This window comes from Mirounga leonina, unplaced genomic scaffold (assembly GCF_011800145.1).
Source record: "Mirounga leonina isolate KUSES-001 unplaced genomic scaffold, KU_Mleo_1.0 Mir_127, whole genome shotgun sequence".
Taxonomy (NCBI): Eukaryota; Metazoa; Chordata; class Mammalia; order Carnivora; family Phocidae; genus Mirounga; species Mirounga leonina.
In genome coordinates this window covers 2,331-28,457 of record NW_023270316.1, presented here as the reverse complement: position 1 = coordinate 28,457, position 26,127 = coordinate 2,331, and the positions used below count along the sequence as shown (strand labels likewise).

Sequence of the window (26,127 nt, the reverse complement as noted above, 5' to 3'; positions counted from 1 at the left end):
AAACACACACGAGGATGCTACTGACATGAAAGCCTTTGTTTTTAATTTGGTTGATACACATTTGACAAAATATTTCAGAACAAAATAATCCACGAACAGGCACAAGGTATTTACAGTAACAACTGTGGAAAACATACAATTGACGTCTCTCAAACAGAAATGTCTACTTACAAAATTTTCTACCGTGAATCTGGAAGACTCTCAGTTCCTACTCATTACCAGGTCTGAACCCCCTAGGTGGCGTGTGAGGCCCAGGGAGCAGGAAGTACAGTTCTGACACATTTGGCAGTCAAGGATCATCTATTGGTGTGAGCTCACAGAGAAGAGGAGAGACAGAACTGGGGGTGGGGTGGGGTGGGGTGGGGTGGGGAAGGCGGTGCAGAATGGAAGACTCAGAAGGAAACAGCTAAAGATAAGACCTAAGTCACACTCATCTTTCCCAGTTTCCTAGAGAAGGCTGCAAACCTTTTAAAACTTACTCAACATCTATTTAGCAGAAAATCAGCAACCCTGAGACTCCAATTTTCCATGACGTAGAAGCTAATAAACATCTAGAGCTGCTCAAGATTTATAATAAACTAAGTGTATATGACCAAATAGGAACTTCAAAATACCTTTTATGATCTGAAAATACATTTAAGGAAAGAGAAAAAAATTTCTCAAATTTTTCATGCCTAATTCTTAAACATTCCAACTATTAATTTCCATTGTCTGAAGTTAGTTTCACAAAAAAAGATACACTTTGACTAGATGTTTTAAATTGAGTACAACTTGCTCTTGATAAGTGGACCACCTACATCTTCATATTATTCAAATATTTTTAAAAGAAATCAGAGAAATTTTACCCACCTGGAATATAGTTATGAATTTATTGACTTACAAGATAGCCACATAAACAGAGACCATGAAAAAAAGAACCAAATGCGAATTATTCTTTGTAACACTACTGAGACAACTGAACACAGTACACCATACACATCAACATCTACTGACCCACCTACACTATTTAACTCTGCTTTACACAGTTTCAACAAACAACTCTGTAGATCATATATCCACACCATGTGTAAAAATCAAATGTGCTGCTCCTCCAGGGGCTGTTCAAGAGCTTCCATTAGCTTTTTATTTGCTTCCTCATTATGCCGGCTTTGACAGTGAGTTAAATGTTTCTTAAAGCCTCTTGGGAAATTTGATTCAAAATTACAACGTGGACACTTAAGTAAACTCTGCCCATGGGCTGCTACATGATTTTTAAGGAGAGATTCCAAAAGAAAAGCCTTTCCACAAATTGTACATTTGTAAGGGCTATGAACATTATGCTTATTAACCAAATGATGCAAAACCGCACCTTTTTTCATAGCTCGACAGCAACAAATTTTGCAATAATACTTTCCTTTTCCACGCTTCATATACTTTGCAATCTCTTCCTCAGAGATAAAGGCCTCTTTCTCTTCAGTAAATTGTAACACATTTTTGGACTGCTCTGGACTAGTCACGTCCATTTTGTTCTCTTTACTAAAATCAATAGATTCTACATCAACCTGTTCTTGATCACTGCTTGATTCTTGGCCCTTGCTGTCTATCACATCTAAATCTGCTTTTATATACTCACTGCTACTAAGCTCAGCATCGGAGTTCTCTTGGTTGTCTTTCTTGAGCTTCTTTGAGGAAGGAAATAAAGTGTCTTCTAAGAGTTTCTTAGGTGTAGCTAGTAGTTCTTCCTGAACCAAAATATCACACTTTTGATCATCTATGGCATCTGTCTGTAGTTCATCACCAAGCTCAACTGCTTTCTGAGATTCTGAGAAGATAGCAGATTTGGGAAGTTCAGGGAAAAGGGCATGTTTCCGGGGCTCTGGAAAAAGAGCACGTTTTCGTGGTTCAGGAGAAGCTGGAGGGGCTGTTTTGGTGGGCTCAGAAAACAGGGCAGGTTTCCTAGGTTCGGTATCAAGAGAGAGAACAGGCTTCCAGATATCGGAGGCTGCCTTAGGGGACTCAGATGGTCCAGAAGGTTTCCGAGGTTCAATAAAAAAGGAAGACTTCCAGAGATCAGGGGAACCACCACGGGAACTTTTCTGGGACTCGGGAAAATCAAGTGAAGCAGGGGAAGTTTTTCGCTGATCAGGAGAAAGCTTCCAAAGCTCTGGAGACCCTGAAGGTTTTCTGAGCTCTGGAGATCCCGCTGGACTGCGGATCTCTGGGGACAATGGTGGGCCTGGTTTGCGAAGCTCAGGAGACAAGGGAGGTCCTGCTTTACGAAGCTCAGGGGACACTGAGGGAACTGTCTTCCAATGTTCAGGTGACAAGGTGGGAGTTGTCTTTCGGAGTTCTGGCGGGCCAGACTTCCACGACTCAGGAGATGCAGGGGGAGACTTCCAGGAACCAGGTGAGACCGACGATGACTTCCAGGATGCGGGGGACACAGAGGAAGCTGGTTTCCATGGCCCAGGTGAGATAGAAGGAATTGGCTTCCAAGGACCGGGAGACACAGATGGAGCAGGTTTAGCTGGCTTCCAAGGTCCCGATGACGCCGAAGGACTGGATTTCCAAGACCTTGGGGACCCAGGTGGCCCTGGCTTCCAAGAACCTGGTGACACAGCTGGGGCTGGTCTTCTGGGCTCTGGGGAGACAGCAGGGAATGGCTTCCAAGGTTCAGGAGACTCCGATGGGGATGGCTTCCTTGGCTCAGGGGAGATAGTCCGGGCTGGTTTCCGAGACTCTGGAGATGCAGTTGGGGAGGGACCCCAAGGTTCAGGGGAAGCAGCCAAAACTGGTGACTCTGGAGATGAGCCTGAAGGTGGCCCCAATGTTTCTGGGAAATGGGAGTGTTTCTGGGGTTTAGGATTAATAAGAGTGGCCTTTACTGGCTCAGGAGATATAGGGGCAAGTTTCTGTGGTTCTGGAGAAGGAATAGGGAGTGGTTTCTGAGACTCAGAAACAATAGGGACTGGTTTTGGAAGTTCAGGAGAAGAAATGGAGGCAGATTTTGGAGGCTCAGGAGAAGGAAGAGAAGGTGTCTGTGGCTCAGGAGAAATAACAGGGCCAGGCTTCTGAGGCTCCAGGGAAGTGAGAGGTGTAGGTTTTGGTGATTCTGGAGACAAAATTGGGCCAAGTTTCTGTGTTTCTAGCGAAAGGGCAGGTATGGGTTTTGGGAGTTCTGCTGAATTAGAGGGTATTTTCTGGTGTTCAGGAAGAGGAGGGCTTTTCCCAGGATCTGTTTCTTTGCTTAGCTGATTTTTTGGTTTCTCATTCCACTTCTCTGGGCCTGCATGTTTGGATGTGATGTGATAGTACACATTAGAGTACATCTTGCTGGTGAAGAAGCACTTATGGCAGTGGAATAGCTTTGCACTTTTCTGGTAAAATATCATTTTACCTAACCCACCAGCATCCATTTCATCACAAAATTCTGGATGGATGGTGCCCATGTGGATTTGCACGTTTTCATAATCCGTGCCTCGGAAACTGCAGTGGTCACACTCCAAACGTGAGGACGGTTTACGGAGTTCCTGGAATACTTCCATTTCTCTCTCTGTCACAACACACACGATTATATTCTGTAAAAACTTTCAACAGTGCTGCAATAAAGTAGAAATTAATTATTTTCAGGGGACATAATTTTGAATAAAATGCTCTTCTCCATCCATTCCATAACTGCGTAATTTTAAGTCTGGAATGACATGTGCATTTATCAGATAATACCTCAGTAAAGATTCTGAAGAGAAAAAAGAGAGACGGAACTAATTTTTAACTGAGCCCCAGGAACTCCTACTTTTAGAGGTATCACCTCATGTAATCCTCCTAACTCTATGACTCAGTATTATTTTCATTTGTAGATGGAGAAAAAGGTTCAGAGAGGTGCCTCACCCAGGTTATAACAGTGACCCAAACCCGACCTAGCATGTGCCTTACATCTTGACTCTGAAACCCGAAATCAACAAGCTATCAGCATATAAAGCTCAGCCAACACCAAAGTAAAGCTAGGCAGTTTAAGGCTGAGCAAGAAACTAGCTCCACTTCAGAGAGCATTTGTTAAACTAAAATTATGAAAAGATGGCTTTTTAAAAATATCAACACATTTTGTAATGTTTTATCCATCTTAATATCAAGTACTTTATTCATTCATTTAATAAAATAATTTTTCTGTGAAAATAATTATTTTCTGTGCCCTGTTTTTCTAGGCACTTGGGTTTAAAGAGATGTCTTGTACTATGGTGCTTACATTAGGTGCAAAGCCAAGTGTGAACGCAGAGAAGGCTGTCAAGGAAAGACACTTGAGCATAGATCCTGAATGATGTAAAGGAGTTTGCCTAGCAAAGGGCAATTCAGATAGAGGACACTTGAGGCAGGAACTTGCTTGCCAGTAATTACGACTTTTTAAAAGTTTAAGCAAGTGTTCTAGGGTGGTGAAAAGTAACAGGAGCTCATAGTTAAAAATGCACTCATTCATGCAGAACAACATATTTACACAGTATCACTTGTTCTATGTACACACCATCTCCCACAAACACATCCTACACAAGCGGGATATTAAATACACTGATCTGCAACTTGCTTTCATTTAAGGAAGAGAAGGTGGCTCAGAAGAAGACCAGGCTCCTGAGGCTTTAGGGCGAGAAGAGGAGGTTTCGGTGATTCTAGAAACCAAAGTAGGCCAAGTTTATGTGTTTCTACTTAGAGAGTTCTTTGTTTCTACTTATTTAGAGAATAAGCACTAAATTTCCTTGTGCATATCTTGAATATGAGGGTATTTCTGAAGGGAAAATTCCTAGAAGTGAATTATCTGGTTCAAAGGCGATTTACATTTAAAATTGACAAACTTCATGAAACTCTCAAAAAATTCCAGTACTATGACATACCAACCAAAAGTGTATATACCAGGGACAATTCCCCAACTCCCTCATCAATAATGAGCATTATTAAACTTCTATCTTTGCTACTTCTCGGGTAAAAACTGGAGTCTCAGCAGTGTTTTAAGGTGCTTTTCTTTAATGAGAAAGAGTGAACATTTTCCCTTGTTGATTAGCCATGTGTATTTCTTCTGTAGGATGTGCCTTGTCCATTTAATTATTTGTAAATAGTCTGCATAAAAGAAGTCAACCCTTTACTGAAAATATTTTCCTAGTTTATCATGTCTCTTGACTTTATGGTATGTATGTGTACACATATATGTGCTTTTTTTCCACACTGAACTGGTTTAAGGTGTTTTCCTTATGATTGTTATAAATTATGCTTTCCCACTCCATTACTTTTTAAAGCAGTCAGTATTTTTTTTCCTATGATTTTGAGGATTTCATTCTTTTTACAATTTGTATTTTTTGGTGGGGGGCAGAGGGAACAAGAACCTTAAGCAGGCTCCATGCCCAGGGTGGCAGAGCTCCACTCGGGGTGAGCCACCCAGGCGCCCCTTTACATTTGTATTTTTTACTCTATCTGGTAAAAAGAGATAGGGATTCAGCCTGTTTTTTCACCCCAAATGGACAGCTGTCTCTCCAACCCTTTTCCTCACTGATATGTAATGTTCCATCTACCATTTACTCAATTTTGTGTTTATGAATCCATTCTGGACTCTCTTTATTTTTTAATTTCTTTTTTTGGCAATCTCTATCCCCAACATGGGGCTCGAACTCATGACCCCGAGATCAAGAGTTGCACACTCTTCCAACTGAGCCAGCCAGGTGCCTCTGGACTCTATTCTATTCTCTACCAGTTCCATCTGGTATGCTCTTCTCAGCATGGGAACCCAACAACTGCTAAAAGAGATTCTGTAACATACACAGTGAGTTTATCCAAGTGAATCACAAAGTCTTTTCTCATTAAATTATGTCCCATCCTTTACCAAAAGTATCCGCTACCACCAAAAGCATGCAATGTGTTCTGTGCTAATAGTAATTACAGGGTCAAAACGTATTCCTTCCACGTTACTGCTCCTCAAAATACAGTACAGATTAGAGACATTTATTTATATTCAGAGTCTCCCCCTTTAGTAATTTCAAAAACAGGGGCGCCTGGGTGGCTCAGTCGTTGAGCTTCTGCCTTCAGCTCAGGTCATGATCCCTGCTTCTCCCTCTCCCACTCCCCCTGCTTGCTCTCTCTGTCAAATGAATAAATAAAATCTTTAAAAAAATAATAATTTTTAAAACATTAACTTAAAAAACATTTCTAATTTTGAGAACTTGTTTTGAAGATGTTATTACTGATATTGTTTTCTATCACCCATATCATTAGTATATCATTTGCATTTTGGGGGAGTGGTCTAAATTTAAAAAGGTGACAGGACAGTTGAGGAAACAAACAAGTGCTTTTCAGAAAGTATTAGCCCCTTCTGAATTACCCTGCAACTATCCTGGCCTTTAGAAAATTGTTTTTAGGGCTATATGGGCTAAAAAAAGAATATAATCACTTAGTACTGAAGAAAAATCTCTGAAAAGAATCTTCAACTCACAAACATAATGAAGAAAACATGTAGAAAGAATGTGCAGGTTAACGATCCACCTCAGACCCAACGTCTCGTAAAACTAGAAGAATGTTAAAAGAAAAGGCAGTAGTATCTCAGTATGCCCGTCTGGCCGTAAGTGGCCATGATGAACAGTCAAGGGATGTTCATATTAAATAAGGGGGACATGGGCGCCTGGGTGGCTCAGTTAGTTAAGCGACTGCCTTTGGCTCAGGTCATGATCCTGGAGTCCCGGGATCGAGTCCCACATCGGGCTCCCTGCTCAGCAGGGAGCCTGCTTCTGCCTCTGACCCTCCCCCCTCTCATGTGCTCTCTCTCTCTCATTCTGTCTCAAATAAATAAATAAATAAATCTTAAAAAAAAAAAGGGGGGACATTACATATTAAACCACATCATTATATTATAATGAGCCCTATATCAAATATATTACAACACAAAGGTTAAGACCTCAGGCTTGCTGGATTTGAGTGAGTCCTGGTTCCACTATATGGCTTTGTTGAGTTGCCGAACCTTCCTATGCTTCAGTTTCCTGGACTCTACAATGGATGTTAATATTGTGTAGCATACTTGGAACAGTATCTCATGGTGAGCCCTCAGTGTCAGCTATGATTATTATATTAGAAACTATAAGGGTAGCCCGTAACCCTAACCCTACTCATGACAGGAAGAGAGGCTCTATACTTTAACGATTTGAGTTTCTTAAGCTTAAACGAACCGTTAACTATGGAGACTTTTCCCATCTTCTCAAGAAACTGGTGTACAGGGGCGCCTGAGTGGCTCAGTCAATTAAGCATCTGCCAGGGTCCTGGGATCGAGCCCCACGTCGGGCTTTCTGCTCAGCGGGAGGCTGCTTCTCCCTCGCCCTGCTGCTCCCCGTTTATACTCTCTCTCTGTCAAATACATAAATACAATCTTAAAAAAAAAAAAGAAACTGGTGTACAGTAGGAGAAAGTAACTTACTTAGTGACCTCTCTCCTCTCTGCCTAATTTATAGTCCCATCAACAAAACAACCTTCTTCATTTCCTGTATGTTAACTCATTAACTTTTTACCAATAACTCATAAAATAGAGGCTATCAATAAGCCCAGTAAGTGTAAGGGTATAGCATTTTCTTCTATTCCCACAGAAATTACTGAGCACACTATGCTATCATCAGGTTGGTTTTTAAAAAATGCTTCCGGCAAACTTACCAAATAAAAAATCAACATCTCTATTTTTTTTTTTTTTAAGATTTTATTTATTTATTTGACAGAGAGACACAGCAAGAGAGGGTACGTAAGCAGGGGGAGTGGGAGAGGGAGAAGCAGGCTCCCCGCCGAGCAGGGAGCCCAATGCGGGGCTCGATCCCAGGACCCTGGGATCATGACCTGAGCTGAAAGACACTTAACCGAGTGAGCCACCCAGGTGCCCCCAAACCTGACATCTCTAACACAGCGCAACAAGTGGAGACCTGGTCTCCTCTTCAGCCACACCCTCTATCCCAACTCCTACCCAAGTGCTGTGGTTCCTTTCGACAGGCAAAGCTCTACCACTGTTTCTCCTTATTTCTACTTTCCATTGGCTGTATCTCTGGTTCTTGCCTCTCTGGAAATTCTACACTAACCCTACATTTTACAGCTGCTCCTGTAAATTACTCTATCTTTGATGAATACCACTTAGCCTAAATCTTGCTGCTTTTGCCCCCATGGCCTCCAGCCACCTCAGCTTCTCAGGTTGGACTGACTCCCTTTTGTCCTTAATTGCTGTCTGGTAAATCATCAGCTCTCCCACCCTTCATCTAGTGCCACTCAATCAGTTCCTCAACCATCCTGTTCCCTCTCAGTCTGTGTTAAACCCCATGGCTCCTCAGATGTTCCCTCTCTCTCCCACCTGCCCCTCCCTATTTCCTCTTCCTATCACCAACTCTTCTGGCCAGTCTACCCAAACCTGCCTACTCCCAAGCCTCATTAGCATAACTTAATAACGTCTTACTTAAAAAAAAAAAAGAATTGTACAAAATTCACTTCTCAAACCTTATCATATATATGCTTATCTAGCACACATTCATGCACCATTATGTATGAGCATACATGCTTTTATAGATTTTCCTTAGGTAAGCACTTTTCAAAAATGTTCATATCTTAAAAATATTCTCCCAAACGTTAAAAGGCAAACAAAAACATATGCAAAGTAAAACTGGTAGAACAACACTATAAATCCAGGACAAGTACGTTTAGAGCAGGTAAGAAATAAAGACCAACAGGCTTTTCTCTGGTAGACTTACCAGCTTATCTTCCTAGAAGTCTTAAAAAGTATGTCTTCAAAGGGCAGGCAAGTCTACATGGCTTCTGAGTTAACTACAGAAAATAGCCTGTAGTACATGAAGAACAAAGATGAGAGTTGACCTGAAAAAAAAAGAAAGGAAATGTAATCAAAACTACATTTCTGTGATAATCTGTGCCCCTGTAAAAGAATTCTGCCTATTTCTCCTGCTGTCCTGCTCCCTGCAACAGTAACAGGGGTCCAATCCACTTGCTTTAATGTAATAATACCAAAGATGACCATGGATTCTACCCATGACACCACCCACATCTAATTCTACTTCAAAATCCACTATGGAATTAATGCCTTTGTCTACAACCACAGCACTCTTGAACCCTCCATCTCACTTGAGCTGACAGGACAGCACTCAGCAGACTGCTGCTGTGACCACAGACTACAGGAGCAGCTCATGTTTGGTCCCTTATCCACACTACACTGCAGAGCAGCAAAGTACCAGGCAGTGAGGAAGGGACAAGATAATCAACAGGACAAAGGGGCAAAGAAGGAAGAGGCTTCAGGGGACAAGGAAGGACAGTGGTGCTTCAGTGACTGCTCGGGCCTCTTCCCAAGTGGATTTCATTTTTTTTTTTTTTTAAAGATTTTATTTATTCATTTGACAGAGAGAGAGGGAACACAAGCAGGGGGAGTGGGAGAGGGAGAAGCAGGCTCCCCGCGGAGCAGGGAGCCCGATGCGGGGCTCGATCCCAGGACCCTGGGATCATGACCCAAGCCGAAGGCAGACGCCTAAAGACTGAGCCACCCAGGCGCCCCTCAAGTGGACTTCAAAGAGAGTATCAGGGTCTGGGTAAGTTGTTGACTTGAAAAGAAAGGAAGAAAACTGGCCACGAACAAGCTAGGTTAGCTCAAAACACATTTCTGCTGTTGAGTTCCGGCACATTTCTCTACCTGTGGTCAACTGCTGAAATTCTGATAGCTGTGCTCTCCCTGCCTGCAGTCTCACTTCCTTGCAATCCACTCACCACACAGTTTCCAGTCATGTTCCAAACACAAAAACCTAATGGCATTTGCCTGCTCACAATTCCTCAAAGTATCCCCAACACCTGCAGCACACAAAACCACAGCATATAAAGCTCTTCACCATCTGTCTGGCCCCTGACTGGACCACATTCTCTAAATACTGACCCACCTGTAATTCCACTACAAACTAAGACTCTGGACCTTCACACAAGCATTTACTCTTCTTTACACTCCCCATCTTGCTACCCAGCCATCAGGCAAGTTTCCCCATCCTTCAGGCAGATACTTCTTAAATAATGGCCGCCCCGGCCCCAATCCTCTTTGTGTGCACACCTCCAGTGTAGCCATCACTCTTTGTTACTACCAGACTCTGGCTCTCAGAGGGCAGGGACTACCCATTCACCCCTGTAACCCTTGCACATCCCTGGCACATGGTATATGCTCAGAAAGTATCTGTTCATTACCTCTAAAACATCCCATCATGAGGACTAGAGACCTAATCTTAGATTCACAGGATTTTATTTTTTATTTTTTTTTAAAAGACTTTATTTATTTATTAGAGAGAGGAGAATGAGATAAAGCATGAGGGGGGTAGGGTCAGAGGGAGAAGCAGACTCCCCGCTGAGCAGGGAGCCCGGGGACTTGATCCCCGGACTCCAGGATCATGACCTGAGCCGAAGGCAGTTGCTTAACCAACTGAGCCACCCAGGCGCCCGATTCACAGGATTTTAAAACTAGAAGTGACCTGAGCTACCCTCTAGTTTTCAAATCACTGGGATTTCGAGCAGAAAGACCTCAGGGATCATCTACTTTAAAACTTCAATTTATAGCTGAGGAAATTCAAACGCAGACATTAAGTAATTTGCTGAAGATGAAGCAAATAATCAGCATCTGACAAAGGACCAGATTAAAGTTCTGCCATTTATCCAGGTTCTTTCTAATATATCTTGACTAAACTAATGCACTGAAACCTATAAGACCTTGACAAGCCAGTATAATGGGCAAAATCTGTGGATGAATCCACAGAGAACTGCATTCCACAGTCTGCACTGGACAGAATGTCCCAATGGATCACTGTCTCCAGCTCTGGGTAGGAAGGACACTTTGAGTTCCTACCACTAGGCAACATGCAAAAGAAAGCGAGCAACCACCATGGCAGGCAGTCTTTAAAAACACGTCTTTTGTGAGTACAGAAACTGACCAACTTCAATATGTAATGTGTCCTAGAAGCAACAAGTGGAAGCTAGCAGGGAAACAGATTCCAGCTCAAGATAAAGTTTTACAAACTACTCAATCACGGACTAAAATGAGTTGCTTTGCCAGGTAGGAGCCCTCCATAATTATAAGCCAATGGCCAGTATAGAAAAGGATCCTCAGAGGACTTGAGTCCAAACTCTCCACTTTACAACGGAGAAAACTGATGCTGATGGAGAAAAGTACTTGAGATCACAACAGTTAGGTCAGAGGAAGCAACAAAAGATCCTGATTTCCTGATTCTGGATCTCTGCTGAAATACCATGAGGTCTTTCCCATGGGCACGCTGCAACAATGAGTCCAGAGTTCAGCTCCTGGGTAGAAGCTAGACTCTGAGATTCCTCCCAGTGGGAGGATTTTTTTAAGATTCTAGCATTCCCCCCAGCCCCCTAAATTTCAGAGCTCCTAAGCCTAACTATAAAAGTAACTACACTGTCCAGACTAACAAAAGTTTCTCCGATCCTACTTTTTGCCTCTACAGACTACATGCTGTCCCTAAAAAAAAGTTCCAAGTGGTTTGCCAGTCCACCACCACATCACATCACACCTGTTATTCAACAGCTGCTTCCTTAAAGTCGAACACCTGGTCGTCTTTAAAAACTTTCTGATGCATAGCTTTTAAAAACAAAACTCAAGGGCCGCTTGGGTGGCTCAGTCGTTAAGCGTCTGCCTTCCGCTCAGGTCGTGATCCCAGGGTCCTGGGATCGGCCCCGCATGGGGCTCCCCGCTCAGCGGGAAGCCTGCTTCTCCATCTCCTACTCTCACTGTGTCTCTCTCCGCCAAGTAAATAAATAAAATCTTTAAGGGAAAAAAAAAAAAACCTCAATATGGACAGCATGTTTAAAGCTAATTGGGTTCTATTAGTATATACCCACTAGCATTGCTTTTCACCGCTAAAAATTAATTAAAAATTAGTAAACTTTATTTTTTAGTTTTAGGTTAAAGAAAAAATTGGAAGTTCTCTACCTTTACCTTCTTTCTTCCTCTGCACATAATTTCTCCTATTATTAACATCATGTATTAGTACATTTGTTAAAACTGAGGAATACTGATATATTATTACTTACTAAAGTGCAGAGTTCGGTTAGGGGTCACTCTACCTGTTATACAAGTCTATGGGTTTCCACAAATGCAGTGTCACATACCCAGCATTACACAATGGACGAGAATAACTTCACAGCCAGAACAATTCCCTGTGCTCCTCATAAACACTGGTCTTTTCACCGTCTCTGTGGTTTTGCCTTTTCCCAGACTTTTTTTTTTTTTTTAAGACTTTACGTATTTATCTGAGAGCGAGAAAAGGAGAGGAACAAGGACACTCCATACTGAGCACAGAGCCCGATGTGGGGCTTGATCCCACCACCCCAAGATCATGATCTGAGTCGAAACCACCAGTCGGAGGTTCAACCGACTGAGCCACTCAGGCGCCCCCCCAATACATTTTTAAAATTATGGTAAAATACAACAAAGTTTACCATTGTAACAATTTTCAAAAGCACAATTTAGTGATACTAAGTATATCACAATGCTGTACAACCATCCCCATTATCCATTTCCAGAACTTTCCATCACCACAGACAGAAACTGTACCCATTATACAAGAAGTCCCCATTCCCCCACTCCCACTGGCCCTGGTAAGCTCTATTCCATTTTCTGTCCCAGTGGGTGGGATCACACGGTTGTCCTTCTGTGTCTGGCTTATTTCCCTTCCCACGTCTATACCACAGCAGGTATTAGAATTGCATTCCTTTTTAGGGGTGAATCCCATTCCCCTGTGCATACCACAATTGACTTTCCGCCCATCTGTTGATAGGTACTTGGAATACCTCCTCTTTTGGCTATTCCGAACAAAGCTGGCTACACTGGCGTACAATAATCTGAGTCCCCGCTTTCAACTCTTCGGAGTCGAAACCCAGGAGCGGAATTGCTGGGTCCTACGTGACTCTGTGCTAAAATCGGAGGAACCACGACACCCTTTTCTACAGTCGCGGGCTGCAGCACTTTCCGTGGCCGCCAGCCACGCGCGGCTGTGCCACCTGTCCCACGCCCTCCCCAACATCTGTGATGTGTCTCTGCTCACAGCCATCCCGGTGGGTGTGAAGCGGGACCTCACTCTGGTTTTATTTCCTTAACTCCGATGGCCGATGCGCACCCTGCGCTGTGCTCACGGGCCATCGGGGTGCCTTCTTTGGAGAAGACCCACCGAGCCCCTTGCCCGTTTGTAAGCCGGTTGCTTCCGTCGCTGAGTGGCAGGAGCTCTTCCCATAATGTAGACACCAACCCCGGGCCGACTCCGGGATCTCGTGTCTGCCACTCCGGGCTGCCCTGCTCGTTTTTAAGCAGCAACAATGACAAAAGCCCACGCCGACGAGGGACAGTGAGAGCCCTGCCCCGGACTGAAGCGGAACGGGCGCCTCCGTCGCGGAGCCAGCTCCCGAACCCCCCGTGGTGTCTCGCACGGTGCTTCCCGCCGCCCGCAGACCCTGCGGGGCTCGGCCCCCGCCCCGAGGCCCACCCCGCCGGCAGACCCGGCGCAGGCCGCTCTTCGGTGCACGCCCCGGGCGGGCCTCCTCGGACCCGGGCCTGCGGGGCGTCGCGGCCCGCGCGACACCGCTGCCCGCCCGTCCCGCTCCTCACCGATGATGGGCCGAGGCGGCGTCCACACACGCGAAGGACGGCGGGAGCCGCGCTCGCGGTCCCCGGCTGCTCCGCGAGGCCCTGCGGCGCGGCAGCCTCCCGAATGGCGGCGCGGCGCAGGCGCGGGCTGCGGGCGCGCGAGCGTGCGCGCGTGCGCGCGGCCGCGGGACGGGCGGGCGGGGGCTGATGGGAGGCGGGTTTGGCGTCCCGCGCCCTCCCGCGCGGCCCAATCAGGTCGCTGATCGCCGGGCGCCGCTTTGCCGGGAGGGCGCCGGCGGGTCGAGCGGCCCGCCCTGCCCCCGGAAGTGACGCGCATGTCCCGCCCCCGAGAGGTGCCTGGGCGCCGGCCGCGGCTCGGCGTTCGGTCCCTGTTAGGCTGGCCGACGCGGGCGGCCTGAGAGCAGTCGCCCTGCTTGAGAGGCGTCGCCCGGCAGCTCTGCTTGCCGCTTCTGCCAAGTTCCTGGTGGACAGGCCCGCAGGCCTCGAGCGGCCGGCCGGGACGGCGCTGCGCACGGAGGGGGCGCGGCGTCGCAGATTCGCGGCCGCGAGTGCGGGGTGGGCCTGTGGCCGGTGGCCCGCGGCCCCGCAGGCCGTGCAGACGGCGTGCGCTCACCCTCGGTGCAGGCGTCTCCAGCCCGCCCTTTGTTCTCATCTCCCTTTCCCGGGGAATTGAGGGCCCTGCGCCTTTGGTTTTTCGGGACACGCCGACTTCTAATATTTAAACAGTAACGGGCGCGTTTTAGGGAACTTTCAGATTATTACTTGTGTAGTAGAGTGACCCATTAGTTGTGATTAGATTTAGTAGTTTCGGAAGAAGACGCTCCGCATAGTGAAAGATTTTAAAACTTTCAGTTGCTTTCTTCACCCGTGTTCCGTGGACTCCTGGATGGAGGCATCTGCCTGGCCTTGAGGAGCGTACCCGCCAGGTGGACTGTGAACTCGCTCCCGGGGATGGTGGGAGGGCGCACCATTGGCCTTGCGAGGCAAAAGGAACAGACCTTTTAGAAATTCTTAAGAGAGTTGCATTTGAGCCCAAATTAGGACAGCCGCCCAGGATGCACAGTCTTCACGAAGAAGACCGTGCTCTGGTAAGGGAACATTTAGTATAGGTTTATATACATTTTTTTACATAAAAAGTTACAAATGATCAGACGAAACATTCAGAAAGTTGCAGGCTTTGAGTTCTAGTATATATACGCAGGGCTGTATGACTTTAATCTTATGGCAACCTGGGAAGTTTCTTACTTTTTCTTATCTTTTGTGTTCAGAGTGCTCCTTTTTGGTTATTTAACGCAGCAGAGGTACAGCGTGTGCTCGGGGCAGAAATAGAGCCCATGCTTTGAGGTTTTGCCAATTCATGTTGACCTTGGTAAATGTTAACTATAGTTTCCCTGGGAGCTAGGAGTAGGGCCAGAAATGTTAAAAGTTGAAAATTTCCTTTAATAACCTTTACCTAGGCAAACATTGCCCATGCTCCCAAGTCCGAACTGTGACATGAACTCTCGTCCCCTAACAAAACTTTCTTTATGAAAAAGGACAGTTGAACACCCCATTAAATGCACAGGCAAAAGACACAAACAGCTTATTTATGAGAGAAGAAACAGAGATGTCCAATAAACAGTGATAGAAATTCAATGTACACTTTCGAAGCTGTGAATTTTAAATATAGAAACGAGAGGAGCCTTTCTCTGACCATCACGGTTTGCATATTAACTTTCAAGATTGTTAACCTTTAATAGGAAGTTATGTTGCAAAATTCAGTATGGGCATATATGTAGTGCTATTTTTCTCATTTATGTCTGTATTTTTAAAAAGTCTCATAAGTGTTGCTGCTGTATCAGTATTACAAAATAACTTTCAACTCTTACTCCTCTTGTTACTCCTAAGGCCTCCTGGAAGGTAGTGTAATTTGTCATGCACATCACACAATTTCCAGTTAAGAACTGGTTAGAGACCTGAGACTGGTGGCAAGATACCAGTTTATTACTTCTTCAGCTGCTGAAGTTCATCTGTCCTGGGGTGATTTGTGAACCATCAGTTTGCAGACACATACTTATTCTGAGCTTTGCTATCTGCAGACAGGCGTCCCTGGGATCTGTTGCCAAGTGTGTGGATGCCTCTGGAATACTGGAGTTCTGGGTTTCTGTTCTTTAAGAAGCTTCTTTGGAGCTTTTTATGTTCTGTTTTGAAATCCAGTTTCACAAACAAGGTTCATGGTGGCTGCACGCCAGAATTGAATGGCTGCTATACTTTGTTTTTTCCTCAAATGTTAGAATGAGTTGATTACTTCAACAGAACTGAACAAACAAACCTCTAGCATAGGGCAACTCTTGGAAGCCAAATATAGATTGTGACAGGGCAATAATTGGGTCTGTTTTATTGAGGTTTTCTCTATAAATAAACAACAACATAAAAGCAAAATACCCTCTGCCATTGTTTTGGGTTGAAATTATGTAAACAAATCTATTACAGGGTATATGAATAATTCAAGATGAGTGATTCAAAAGGTGCCTGGGTGGCTCAGTCGGTGAAGCATCTGCCTTTGGCTCAGGTCATGATCCCAGGGTCCTGGGATCGAGCCCCGCATCACTGAGCAGGGAGTCTGCTTCTCTCGCTCTGCCCCCACCCTGCTCATGCTCTCTTTGCTCTCAAATAAAAATAAATTTTAAAGAAGATGAATGATTTAAATAAACTCCCGTTTATTGAAATCTTGGCCTTTTAGAATTTGTCGGTATATTGCCCTAAGCTTGAAGTAAACCAAGAGAGCAGAAATTAGCCTCATAAAACCCTGTACTAAAACTAGGCCTTACAGACTTTGAAAGTCCAGTTTAAGCCTCCTATTTAGCACATACTTCTTAACCTGTTTGGGTGTTTTCTCAACTCATACTAGATGGAGGCAGGTGAACTAAAATCACAGCAAGAAGTGCTCACCTTGATGTCCTTAGTGAAGGAGAAACCCAAAACATTCCTGAAATGGCATTGGGCATTGTTGTCTGTTGCGTGTTTCTAAAAAATAATGCTGTTGAGCCTGTGTACATACTCAGAGCCTACACAGAATCACTATTGCAAACACTGCAGTTGTCAGTTGAAGGTCTAAAATCATACAGAGTTTTTGTCAGAAAAAGGCAGACCTAAATTTTCAATCCACACTAGAGTATTAAGGTACATCTCAAGGAACATCATAAAAATGACTGAGAAATGAATATAGACACTTACACATGGTAACTGTGGTTACTTCCTGAGGATATACTTTCTGAGAACTGCTTTCCACCTGTGGGTGTGTTTCGCACTCTGAGGTCACAACTAGTCCTTCGATTCATTTCAACAACAGGGCTGCCGAGATTTAGGTCTCTCTGGTTTTCTCTTTCTCATAGAATATGTAAGTTACTGATATTAGTATTGTTATAAAAGAATGGTAGCTTGTTCTTTGCGGGTAATTAAGGATAAGCATTGTCCAACTTCAAAACAAAAGGTTCAGGTACCCACCGTTCCACTCACATTTCTCCTAGAAACAAGACGGAGCACCTGTAGAAGCCCCCTGTAAGCTGGTGGGATAGAACTGTGTCTCACCCTTGCAAAGATGCCATGGGGGAATAGAGCAAACTGGGACACTCCTGCCTTTCTGTTCCTTTCTTTCTTTCTGTCTTTTTTTTTTTTTAAATTAGGTTCAGTTAGCCACCGTATAGTATATCCTTAGTTTTTGATGTAGTGTTCCATGATTCATTATTTGCGTTTAACACCCACTGCTCATCCCAACACGTGCCTCCTTAATATCCATCACCCACCCACACCATCCTCCTACCCACCTCCCTTTCCACAACCCTCAGTTTGTTTCCCAGAGTCCAGAGTCTCTCATGGTTTGTCTCCCTCTCTGATTTCTTCCCAATCGGTTTTCCCTCCCTTCCCCTATGATCCTCCGCAGTATTCCTTACGTTCCACATATGAGTGAAACCATATGATAATTGTCTTTCTCTGCTTGACTTATTTCACTTAGCATAATCCCCTCCAGTTTCATCCATGTTGATGCAAATGGTAGGTATTCATCCTTTCTGATGGCTGAGTAATCTTCCATTGTATATATGAACCACTTCTTTATTCATTCATCTGTTGAAGGGCATCTCAGCTCCGTCCACAGTTTGGCTATTGTGGACATTGCTGCTATGAACTTTGGGGTGCAGGTGCCCCTTCTTTTCACTACATCTGTATCTTTGGGGTAAATACCTAATAGTGCAATTGCTGTGTCATAAGGCAGCTCTATTTGTAACATCTTGAGGAACCTCCATACTGTTTTCCAGAGTGGCTGTACCAGCTTGCATTCCCACCAACAGTGTAGGAGGGTTCTCCTTTCTGCGCAACCTCGCCAACATTTGCTGTTTCCTGTCTTGTTAATTTTAGCCATTCTAACTGGTGTGAGGTGGTATCTCATTGTGGTTTTGATTTGAATTTCCCTGGTGGGTAGTGATGTGGAGCATTTTTGACCAGCTGGGAAGCTCTCCAGTCACCAAGAGTGGATTTTAGGTGAACAAGTGGTTGGAGTAGCCAGAAGGCCACCCTTCTCTGTCTTCAGGCCAGCCGCTGGGCCTTTCAGAGAGATTTATGTGTGAAAAGGGTGGAATCTGTTTGCCTTCACATACGTATTTGGACCGCCTGTCTCGTTTCCAGTTCGTTGTCCAACTGTGACGGCACTGGCCTTACCAACATTAAAGATAACTTCTTACTGTCCCATGAGTTGGAGGCACATGGAAATTTCAAAAGTCCAGAAAAAGGCCTAAGGGAGACAGATGTTTGTTCTGCCACAGAAATCAGATAGCTGTCTTTGATAAGGCTACCAACTTCTTTTGAAAATTTAAAATGCGGAAGATACCACAAAACCAAGATTCCGGGACCAAAGTTTGTAGTATAATGTTCAGCTTTACAACGTTTGGTTCACTGCTTTTTCCTTACTCCTCAGGAAGCAAGGCTTCCAGACTGTGGGAGCTCCTTGAAGTATGTCATGGATGATTGGGGACCTCAGGGCCATCCTCAGTGCCACAGGATTTGTCCAGTGCACCCAGGTGACCCCATGATTGCTGTTTTCCCAGGAATAAAGCACCCCATTGAAGAAACGTACATAATTCAGAAGGTTTGGAATGCTATGGAGAAGAGGGGAACATGGAACTTGAAAAATAGCTGAGTTGTAGCTGATAAGACACAGCTGAAGCTCTGGGAGACATTTTCTTGCTTGAGGTGGATCTATCCTTGCTTCCAGAGGGCAGCAGAGGAGGGGAAGGCTTCTTGGAAATATTTTCAGGGACATCTTTCTGACTGGTTTGCTGGTTTGCTGAAAAAGAGGTACCATGATGCATTTTAATGAAATCTAAATTGATTTTAAAAAGAAAAGAAGGCAAAGAGTATGACAAGCATAAATGCCATAGTATTTACTGCTTTTGATCATCTTGGACTGTTTGGCACCAATTAAATCAAAGTTCTGTAATCGTGAGAAGGTGTATTCTACTTAATTACTGTGGCTAACAAAGAGCAAGTACACACTCAAACTCATACACTCACATTCACACCTCCATTTCTGAGCATCACTGCCATGTAAACTACAATGAATTCCCAAACTGCAACTGATCATCTTATTTAATGAATCAGAAAGCACTTTTAAAGTCACCTGAGGCCTCCATGGTCATTGAATTAATACCACTCCTATTGGGTTGCGGACATGTGGATGTGCCATCACAAGGTAAGTTAGAGTTGGAATACCACTGAAAACCCTTCTCTGGAGAGCTGGCAGGAGAATCTGGGAGCAGCATTCCTCCTTTGCACCACATGGAGCACGCCTCCGCAGGGCTCTGTTCCCAAGTGCCCGAAGCAGAGGAACCTTTGCTGGCAGGGATGGCGTGGGGATGCCTGGAGGCTGAGGAAATGATTATTAATTAATAGTATTGAGTAGGTCCCAGGTGCTGGCTTAGTATTAAGTATTCTGCAGAGACAATAGCTGAGAATGGGCAAAGTGGAAACGGGTGTGGAACACACAAGGTAAGGGGGTGTGGGGAGTAGGGGGTGGAGCCCAGGGTTGCAGCCCTGGCCAACCCGGATCTCCAGTTTACCTAGGTTCAGAAGGGGTCACTGTTGTTTCACTGTACGTAATTTCACAGATGAAGAATATGCCTCTTGGGTGTAGTATGGCCAGACTTGTTCCAAGTATTTCGTAGTTGGTAGAGAAGTCGGGGAGAGGGGCTGCTAGGATAGGCATGAGAGGCTGAGTGCTCTCAAGATGGTGTCTGGCTTTTGCAGGGCTCACTCTGAGCCTGCACACAGGACTGACAAGAACAATAAAAGGTCTTGTTCTAAGCATGGAGTACTGGAAGAATGTGGTGCCCCTTGTAATCCTGGGAAGAGGACAGATCTGGTGTCCACTGTAGAGTTACTTCGTGAGAGTGGTAGTGATCTGCAGCATCTGGCTGGTGACATGCCTGTCCTTTTTTGAAGTTTGGGCATGGGTTCCGTGACTTTGTCGTAATGGCTGGAATTTCCAAGGAGTGGGATTTTAAGATATCTGTCCGTGTAAGAATTGGTCCCTGGGAGTGGGCCAGTCCTGTTCTATTGCTGAGAAGTGTGGTTGGAGTGTGTATTACAAGCCTATAGGTAAATGGTGGGGTGGTTACAGAGGTCGGCAGGCTGTTGTCATTGATGATTCTAATGGATGGATTCCTTATGGTGAGATGTTAGGTCTTATGGATAGGTATCCTCATAAAATGCCCATACAGGGTTCTTTTGTTGAGCTTAATAGTAGATAAATGTTTATTACTTCTTATTAGTGCTCCTTGTAGTTGGTACTCCGGTGAGCGTGTGTTACAACGTTGCCTGCATTGTATGTATTTGCATATTGAAAACGTTGGTGACACCCCCACAAATTGTACACTGGCATCCAGTTAGTTGTTAATAAAATTTTATTTTATTTATTTATTTTAAAAGATTTTATTTATTTATTTGACAGTGAGAGAGGGAACGCAAGCAAGGGGAGTGGGAGAGGGAGAAGCAGGCTTCCCGGTGAGCAGGGAGCCCGATGCGGGGCTCGATCCCAGGACCCTGGTCTCATGACGTGAGCTGAAGGCAGACGCTTAACGACTGAGCCACCCAGGCGCCTCAATAAAATTTTATTTTTGACAACGAAATAAATATCTTCCTGTGGTTCTTAGTTTAAGTCTGGGGGAGGGGGCCCTCTTTTGGTACCAGTAGTGAGTAATGATAAAGGAAATTTTTCCTTTTAATGTTTGTGGGCCTTGCTCCTGGGCTCCCAGGGAAGCTACACTTTCACATTTACCAAAGTCAAAATGACTTAGCAGAACTTCAAAGCATGGGCTCTGTTTCTGCCCCCAGCACACATTGTACATCTGCTTCATTAAACAGACAAAACAAACAAACAAAAAAACCAAAAAAGGAGCATTCTCGGCACAAGATAAGAAAAAGAAACTTACATGGTTCCCATAAGATTGAAGTCACACAGCCTGGCATATACTAAAAACGTAAAGATAAAACTTTCTGGAATGTCCTTGGTCATGAGGATTTGTAACTATTTATGTAAAAAACATATGTAACCCTACACCAAATGTTCCTTCCCCTGAGCACTCTTCTTTGTGAAGATTGTATATGCTTGGCAGCTGTCCTAACTTGGACTCAAATGAAACTCTTTTCCTTTCTTTTTAAAAAATTTTAAAAGGGTTTCTTCGTTTTGCATCAATAGTACGATAGTCCTTCCTGGGGTACATTATCAAATTCTGTTGGGAGCTAAATTTGGTCTTTGTCATTGTGGAAGAATAAAGAGTCCATGAATTGTTCGTTTCCTGTTTCGTATTCCACGAGTCCTGGTTTTGGTTCTACACCTCCATGAATCACACAATGATCCCGAATTTAGCATCAGCTCATCCCTCTCTGCAAAGGGTATGTTTGAGAGAAGGGGCGGCCACTGTGCTCCTGGCAGATGAGCATCAGAACACTTTTGGTAGGGAGTTCCTGGGACCCTAACTCTGAACCTGCTCATGACACCCAGAGTAAATAGATTTCAGATTTAGACACTTGGGGAAGAAATTTTGTATCTATGATGAAAACCTGAAGAAAATTTGCAACCTCTAACCTTTACTACCCCTTAACCTGAATCTTGAACCCTGAACCCCAACCCCAATCTGAACTTCTAACCCTGAACTTTTAACTGCAAACCCAAACCCCTAATACCAACCCTGAACCTGAACCCTGAACCCCAGATCCGAACCCAATCCATGAACCTGGAACTCCTAATCCCTAGCAATGTTAGCAATAGCCAAAATGTAAAAACTATGCAAATGTCCATCAGTGGTGAATGTGTAAACAAAATGTCGTTAAGTTTAGGGTTAGGATTTTATGGGTAGGAGCATGGATTGGGGTCAGGGCCAGGCTTGAGATCAGGGTCAGGGTTAGGGTTAGCATAACTGGCTTTCTCCACCCCCTCCCAATCTCTCTGGCCCTCCAGGTTGGGCAGGACTCACCCAGGGTCACACATGCATCAGAGGTTGAGCTGGAGCATTGGTCTTCAGCCCCTCAGTCCTGGATACTAACAGAAGTGTGAGATGTTTGCCTGGTCACTGACTGTTTGAAACACAACTCAACTGCAGTCAAGGGTGTGGAGGGCCTTAGAGGTTGTACAGGGTTCTTCCAACCTCCCACATGGGAAGGGTGCCGCTGGCCCCACTCTGCCTGGGCAGCCCCAGGTTTCAGCACAGCCCCGACTGACAAGAGCACTCAGTAGACACGTATGGATTTACATAGGACTGGCTGCACTGGCCTTCCCCCCCGCAATGTGCAGCCCTCTTTCAGACTGGTGGGGCCCTCCTGGCAGGCATTTGTGGTCCTCTAGCTCAGGCCAGTCTGGATCTTGACAACCCCCAGGTGGTTACTGAGCTGACTGTGCTCCTGGCAATTTAACAGGTCCATGGGCATTGTAGACAGCCCCTTGGGATGTTTCCATTCCCAACGTCTGTGTGGTTGAGACAAGCAACTCCTCCCTTACAGCCTCCTAGCCTGCCAAGAGAGGTCATAACCCTCCAGACATTGAATGTGGCTCTGGCCACAACAGCCATTCAGCACACTGGCCCTACAGTCCTTTGGCCTCTGGGTATAATGTAAATATTTGACATGATTCCTGTTAGGAATCAGGATATAGGAGAACCCTTGTCTCCCAGTGGGCAGTTTCTCTCTGAGGCTGCATGGTCTCAGACAGCCACATTCATGACCCTAGAAAGCCTGCCAGGTGTGGATTTCGTGCTGTTGAATAATCTTGAGTCTCCCACTGCTTCACTGAGCAATAATTTCCTTACCATCCTCACATTTGGCATCATTATTTGTAAAGAAAGGAAAGAGAAGAGACTGGAGAATGAGCTAGTTTGTTCTCTGGGGATGGGTGATTAATGTGGGGGGGATGTGTGACTCATGGTCTCTCTCTTCCCAGGGACACTAGTGAGGTCTGTGTGCCTTCCAGTCTCCGAGATGTGAGGACCAGATGCCCAGGGCAGGAGCCTTGAGTTAAGCAGCATCAGTAAAGTTGCTTTTTCAGCAAGTGAAAGAGCATCTTGCCATTCAGGGAGGATAGCAAGAGCACTGGACAGGTGGCTGCAGCCCCTGACCTAAGTGACCCCTTCCTTCCTTGGGCTTCAGATTCCACAGCTGTGCAGTCAAGCATCAGTGATACGAATCTGCTGCTTTCCCAGCCCAGCATCTGTTCTCCTGCCCAAATCCAGCACATCAGCTTGCCTTTGGGAATCACATCTCACCTGCCTCCCATCCAAACAGTTCCAGAGGGCAGACCCCACTTTCCACCCACCTCAAAGACGGGCATATGATCCAGGTCTACCCAAGCCCGTGCTCTGTCCTCTGGGTGCTCTGATGGCTTCAGGGATGAGAATGTGACTGAAGCCGGGCCAAAGACACTTAAAGTCATGACTTTCCTGGAACCCAAGGGAAAGAGAAACCCTTCTCAGTAGAATGGATGTGAGTGGGAGTCAGCCTGGAGTTGTGGGAGGCCCCAGATGCAGTGAGAGAGACTGTGACTGGGAATGGGGCCACCCAAGAGCACTTAGCAGGATGGAGCATTGGAGAGGGTCCAGGTCACATTTTGAGAGTGTGAGCCCCTGGGCCTGCCAGGTCCAAACCCACTCTTAAACTTGCCTCTTGCAAGTATTAATTTATTTCTACCATTAAAAAATATTAATTTATTTTACTTCAGTAAGTGTGTCCAGTCCCTTGCCATCCAAAAAGTGCTAGGTGACACATAAGGATCAACAATCCCTGAGATTCCCCGTGCACGGTGTCCTCACCGGGCAGGGCATGGCTGGGGGAGAGGAAGACAGTGAGTGGGGTCAGGTCTCAGGGCAGCTCCAGAACAGCTCTGTCCCTGTTCCTTCTCTGTCCTGGGAGAGGAAAACCCCAGAACAGTGAAGGGAGAACCAGCAGGAGGAAGAGGCCCTGGATGGCTAATTGGTCTGCTTGTTTTTTCTTTATTTTAGGGTCCATTTTGTTAATGTGCATTTTTATTAGGAAATCACCCATTTCCTCTAGGCTTCCTGTCCGATGCAATAGGTTTCTCTTATTTGGCCTTTAATTTCTACTTTTTTTCTATCTTTCGTCAGAATTGTCACAATTAATGAACAAATATTGATACATTATTATTTACTAAAGTCCAAACTTTATTCAGGTTCCTTCTGTTCTACCTTTTCTGGCTCTGGGATCCCATGCAGGGCACTACATGACATGTGGTCATCTAGTCTCTTTAGGCTTTCCTTGGCTGTGACAGTCCCTCAGACTTGTCTTGTTTCAGTGACCTTGACCATGTTGAGGAGGACTGTTCAGGCATTTTGTACATAGATCTGCATTGGGATTTACTTATTTTTCTCATGGTTAGACTGGGGTTGTAGGTTTCAAGGAAGCAGATCAAAGAGGTAAAGTGCTCTGTCATTACTGTACAACAAGGGAACACTTGTCACCGTCCGTGTTAACGTTGGTCACCTGGCTGAGGCAGTGTTGGTAAGGCTTCCCCACCATGAAGTTACTCTTTCCCATGTGCGTATGGTGTGTCTTTGTGAGCAGGAAGACCCTGTGCAGAGCCCACACACTTTAGGAGAGGGGAGTTAGTTTCTCCTCCTTGATGGATGGCTGAGTGTCTACATCTATTATTTGGAATTCTGTTAGGACAGGTCTATTCAACCCCAGTTGTAAAAACCTTGTAATCTGTTAATAAAAAATACAACTGAGTAATTTAAAAGATCACATTGGCTTTATTGAACAGTTCATGAATTGGGCAGCATCCCATCTAGCAAATAGAAAGGAACTCCTTTGAGCTGCATGGAAGGAAAGGCTTTTAAAAGCAGACAGGGAATTGAAAAAAGGAAATCATTAGCAAAAGATGCATTGTTTTAGGCAAGGTCGCCCTCCTAAGGGGAACAGAAGGGGCCATTCAGTACATTTTCCAGGTTGACTGGTTAAAGTTTACATGGAAGTGGGCGTATGTGAAACTGCAGTTGGGTTAGGTAGTAAGTCCTCGTTTGCTGACCTGGGTCTCTTAACATAAGTGACTCCATTTTGGGCCTATGGTTTCTTTTGAACAAATCATTCAGTTTTACCAGCGCTTTGCATTGGCTCCTGTTTTCCATTGACATCATTTCATCTTTGTGGGGTTTTTCTTGGTACTTCCTTAGTTTCTGATACTTTGAGGTTATCCTGGCTCCTACACTTACTGTCTCAGTCCTAGTGTCAGCAATTTCTTCAAGGAGCTCTTGCTCCTTTTATTAGAGAATGGCATTAAAGTCTTACCTGCGGGAATTGAATGTGCTCGGCAGACAATGCAAGGCAATATATGCATGTATTCCAACCTATGTAAACACACCTAATTAAAGATTTCCATGTGGAACTGTGTCCATATTAAGTCAAAGATAAGTTCATGCTGATGTCTCCAACCTGGTCATATTGTGATCTGCTCCCTTTGCTGATCTGTAACTTTCTACTTCAACAGTGGCAAAGTGGCTCTCACCACCTGCGATGTATTTAATTCATTGCTCCATTCCGGATTACGGATCTGGTGTTTTCAGAACTGTTAGCTACCAACCTGATGGGAAAGAACTTTATGAAATAGAGTCCACTGGGTATATACAGTACGTTTTTTCCTTTAGTCTACAGATTCCATTCATTTCCAATGTTACTTAGGTCAGCATCTTTTGCCATACAACCTGCAGGGAGTGTTTTTTCATATATTTCTAATACGGTTAGATTATTTGTCATATTCTGTATTCTACTAAAGGGGCAGAAGAAATTTTGCTCATTTCAAGGTTCTTCCAGCTGGGATAGGAATTACATTGACATGAGACAGATTAATTAAGAGGAGGAAAAAGGCCCCATAAAGTTTAATCCTGTACACATGATTAAATGACCAAGGCAGGCAGGTTTTATACTTTGTGGACAAAGAGAAAATAAATCTGTGAGGAATTCAGAGA

At 44.8% G+C, this 26,127-nt stretch overlaps 1 protein-coding gene and 1 long non-coding RNA gene across 2 annotated transcripts; one reads left to right on the top strand and one right to left on the bottom strand.

Annotated features, from left to right (window-relative positions):
• Nucleotides 1–21: 21 nt before the first annotated feature.
• On the bottom strand, nucleotides 22–13,748 carry CHAMP1 (chromosome alignment maintaining phosphoprotein 1). Its single transcript, XM_035002981.1, has 3 exons — nucleotides 13,628–13,748; nucleotides 8,721–8,841; nucleotides 22–3,578 (listed from the first exon to the last, which is right to left on the bottom strand). The coding sequence occupies exon 3, from the start codon at nucleotides 3,522–3,524 to the stop codon at nucleotides 1,074–1,076; it is 2,451 nt and encodes an 816-aa protein (XP_034858872.1). The 5' UTR covers nucleotides 3,525–3,578; nucleotides 8,721–8,841; nucleotides 13,628–13,748; the 3' UTR covers nucleotides 22–1,073.
• A 501-nt stretch (nucleotides 13,749–14,249) lies between these two features.
• On the top strand, nucleotides 14,250–19,101 carry LOC118009204. The gene is made up of 2 exons (XR_004678830.1): nucleotides 14,250–14,715; nucleotides 18,579–19,101. It is a non-coding gene; the product is annotated as an uncharacterized LOC118009204 (long non-coding RNA).
• Nucleotides 19,102–26,127: the final 7,026 nt, after the last annotated feature.

Coding starts and splice junctions, on each gene's coding strand:
- CHAMP1 (XM_035002981.1), bottom strand. CDS start 3,524: ATGGAAGTATTCCAGGAACTCCGTAAACCGTCCTCACGTTTGGAGTGT.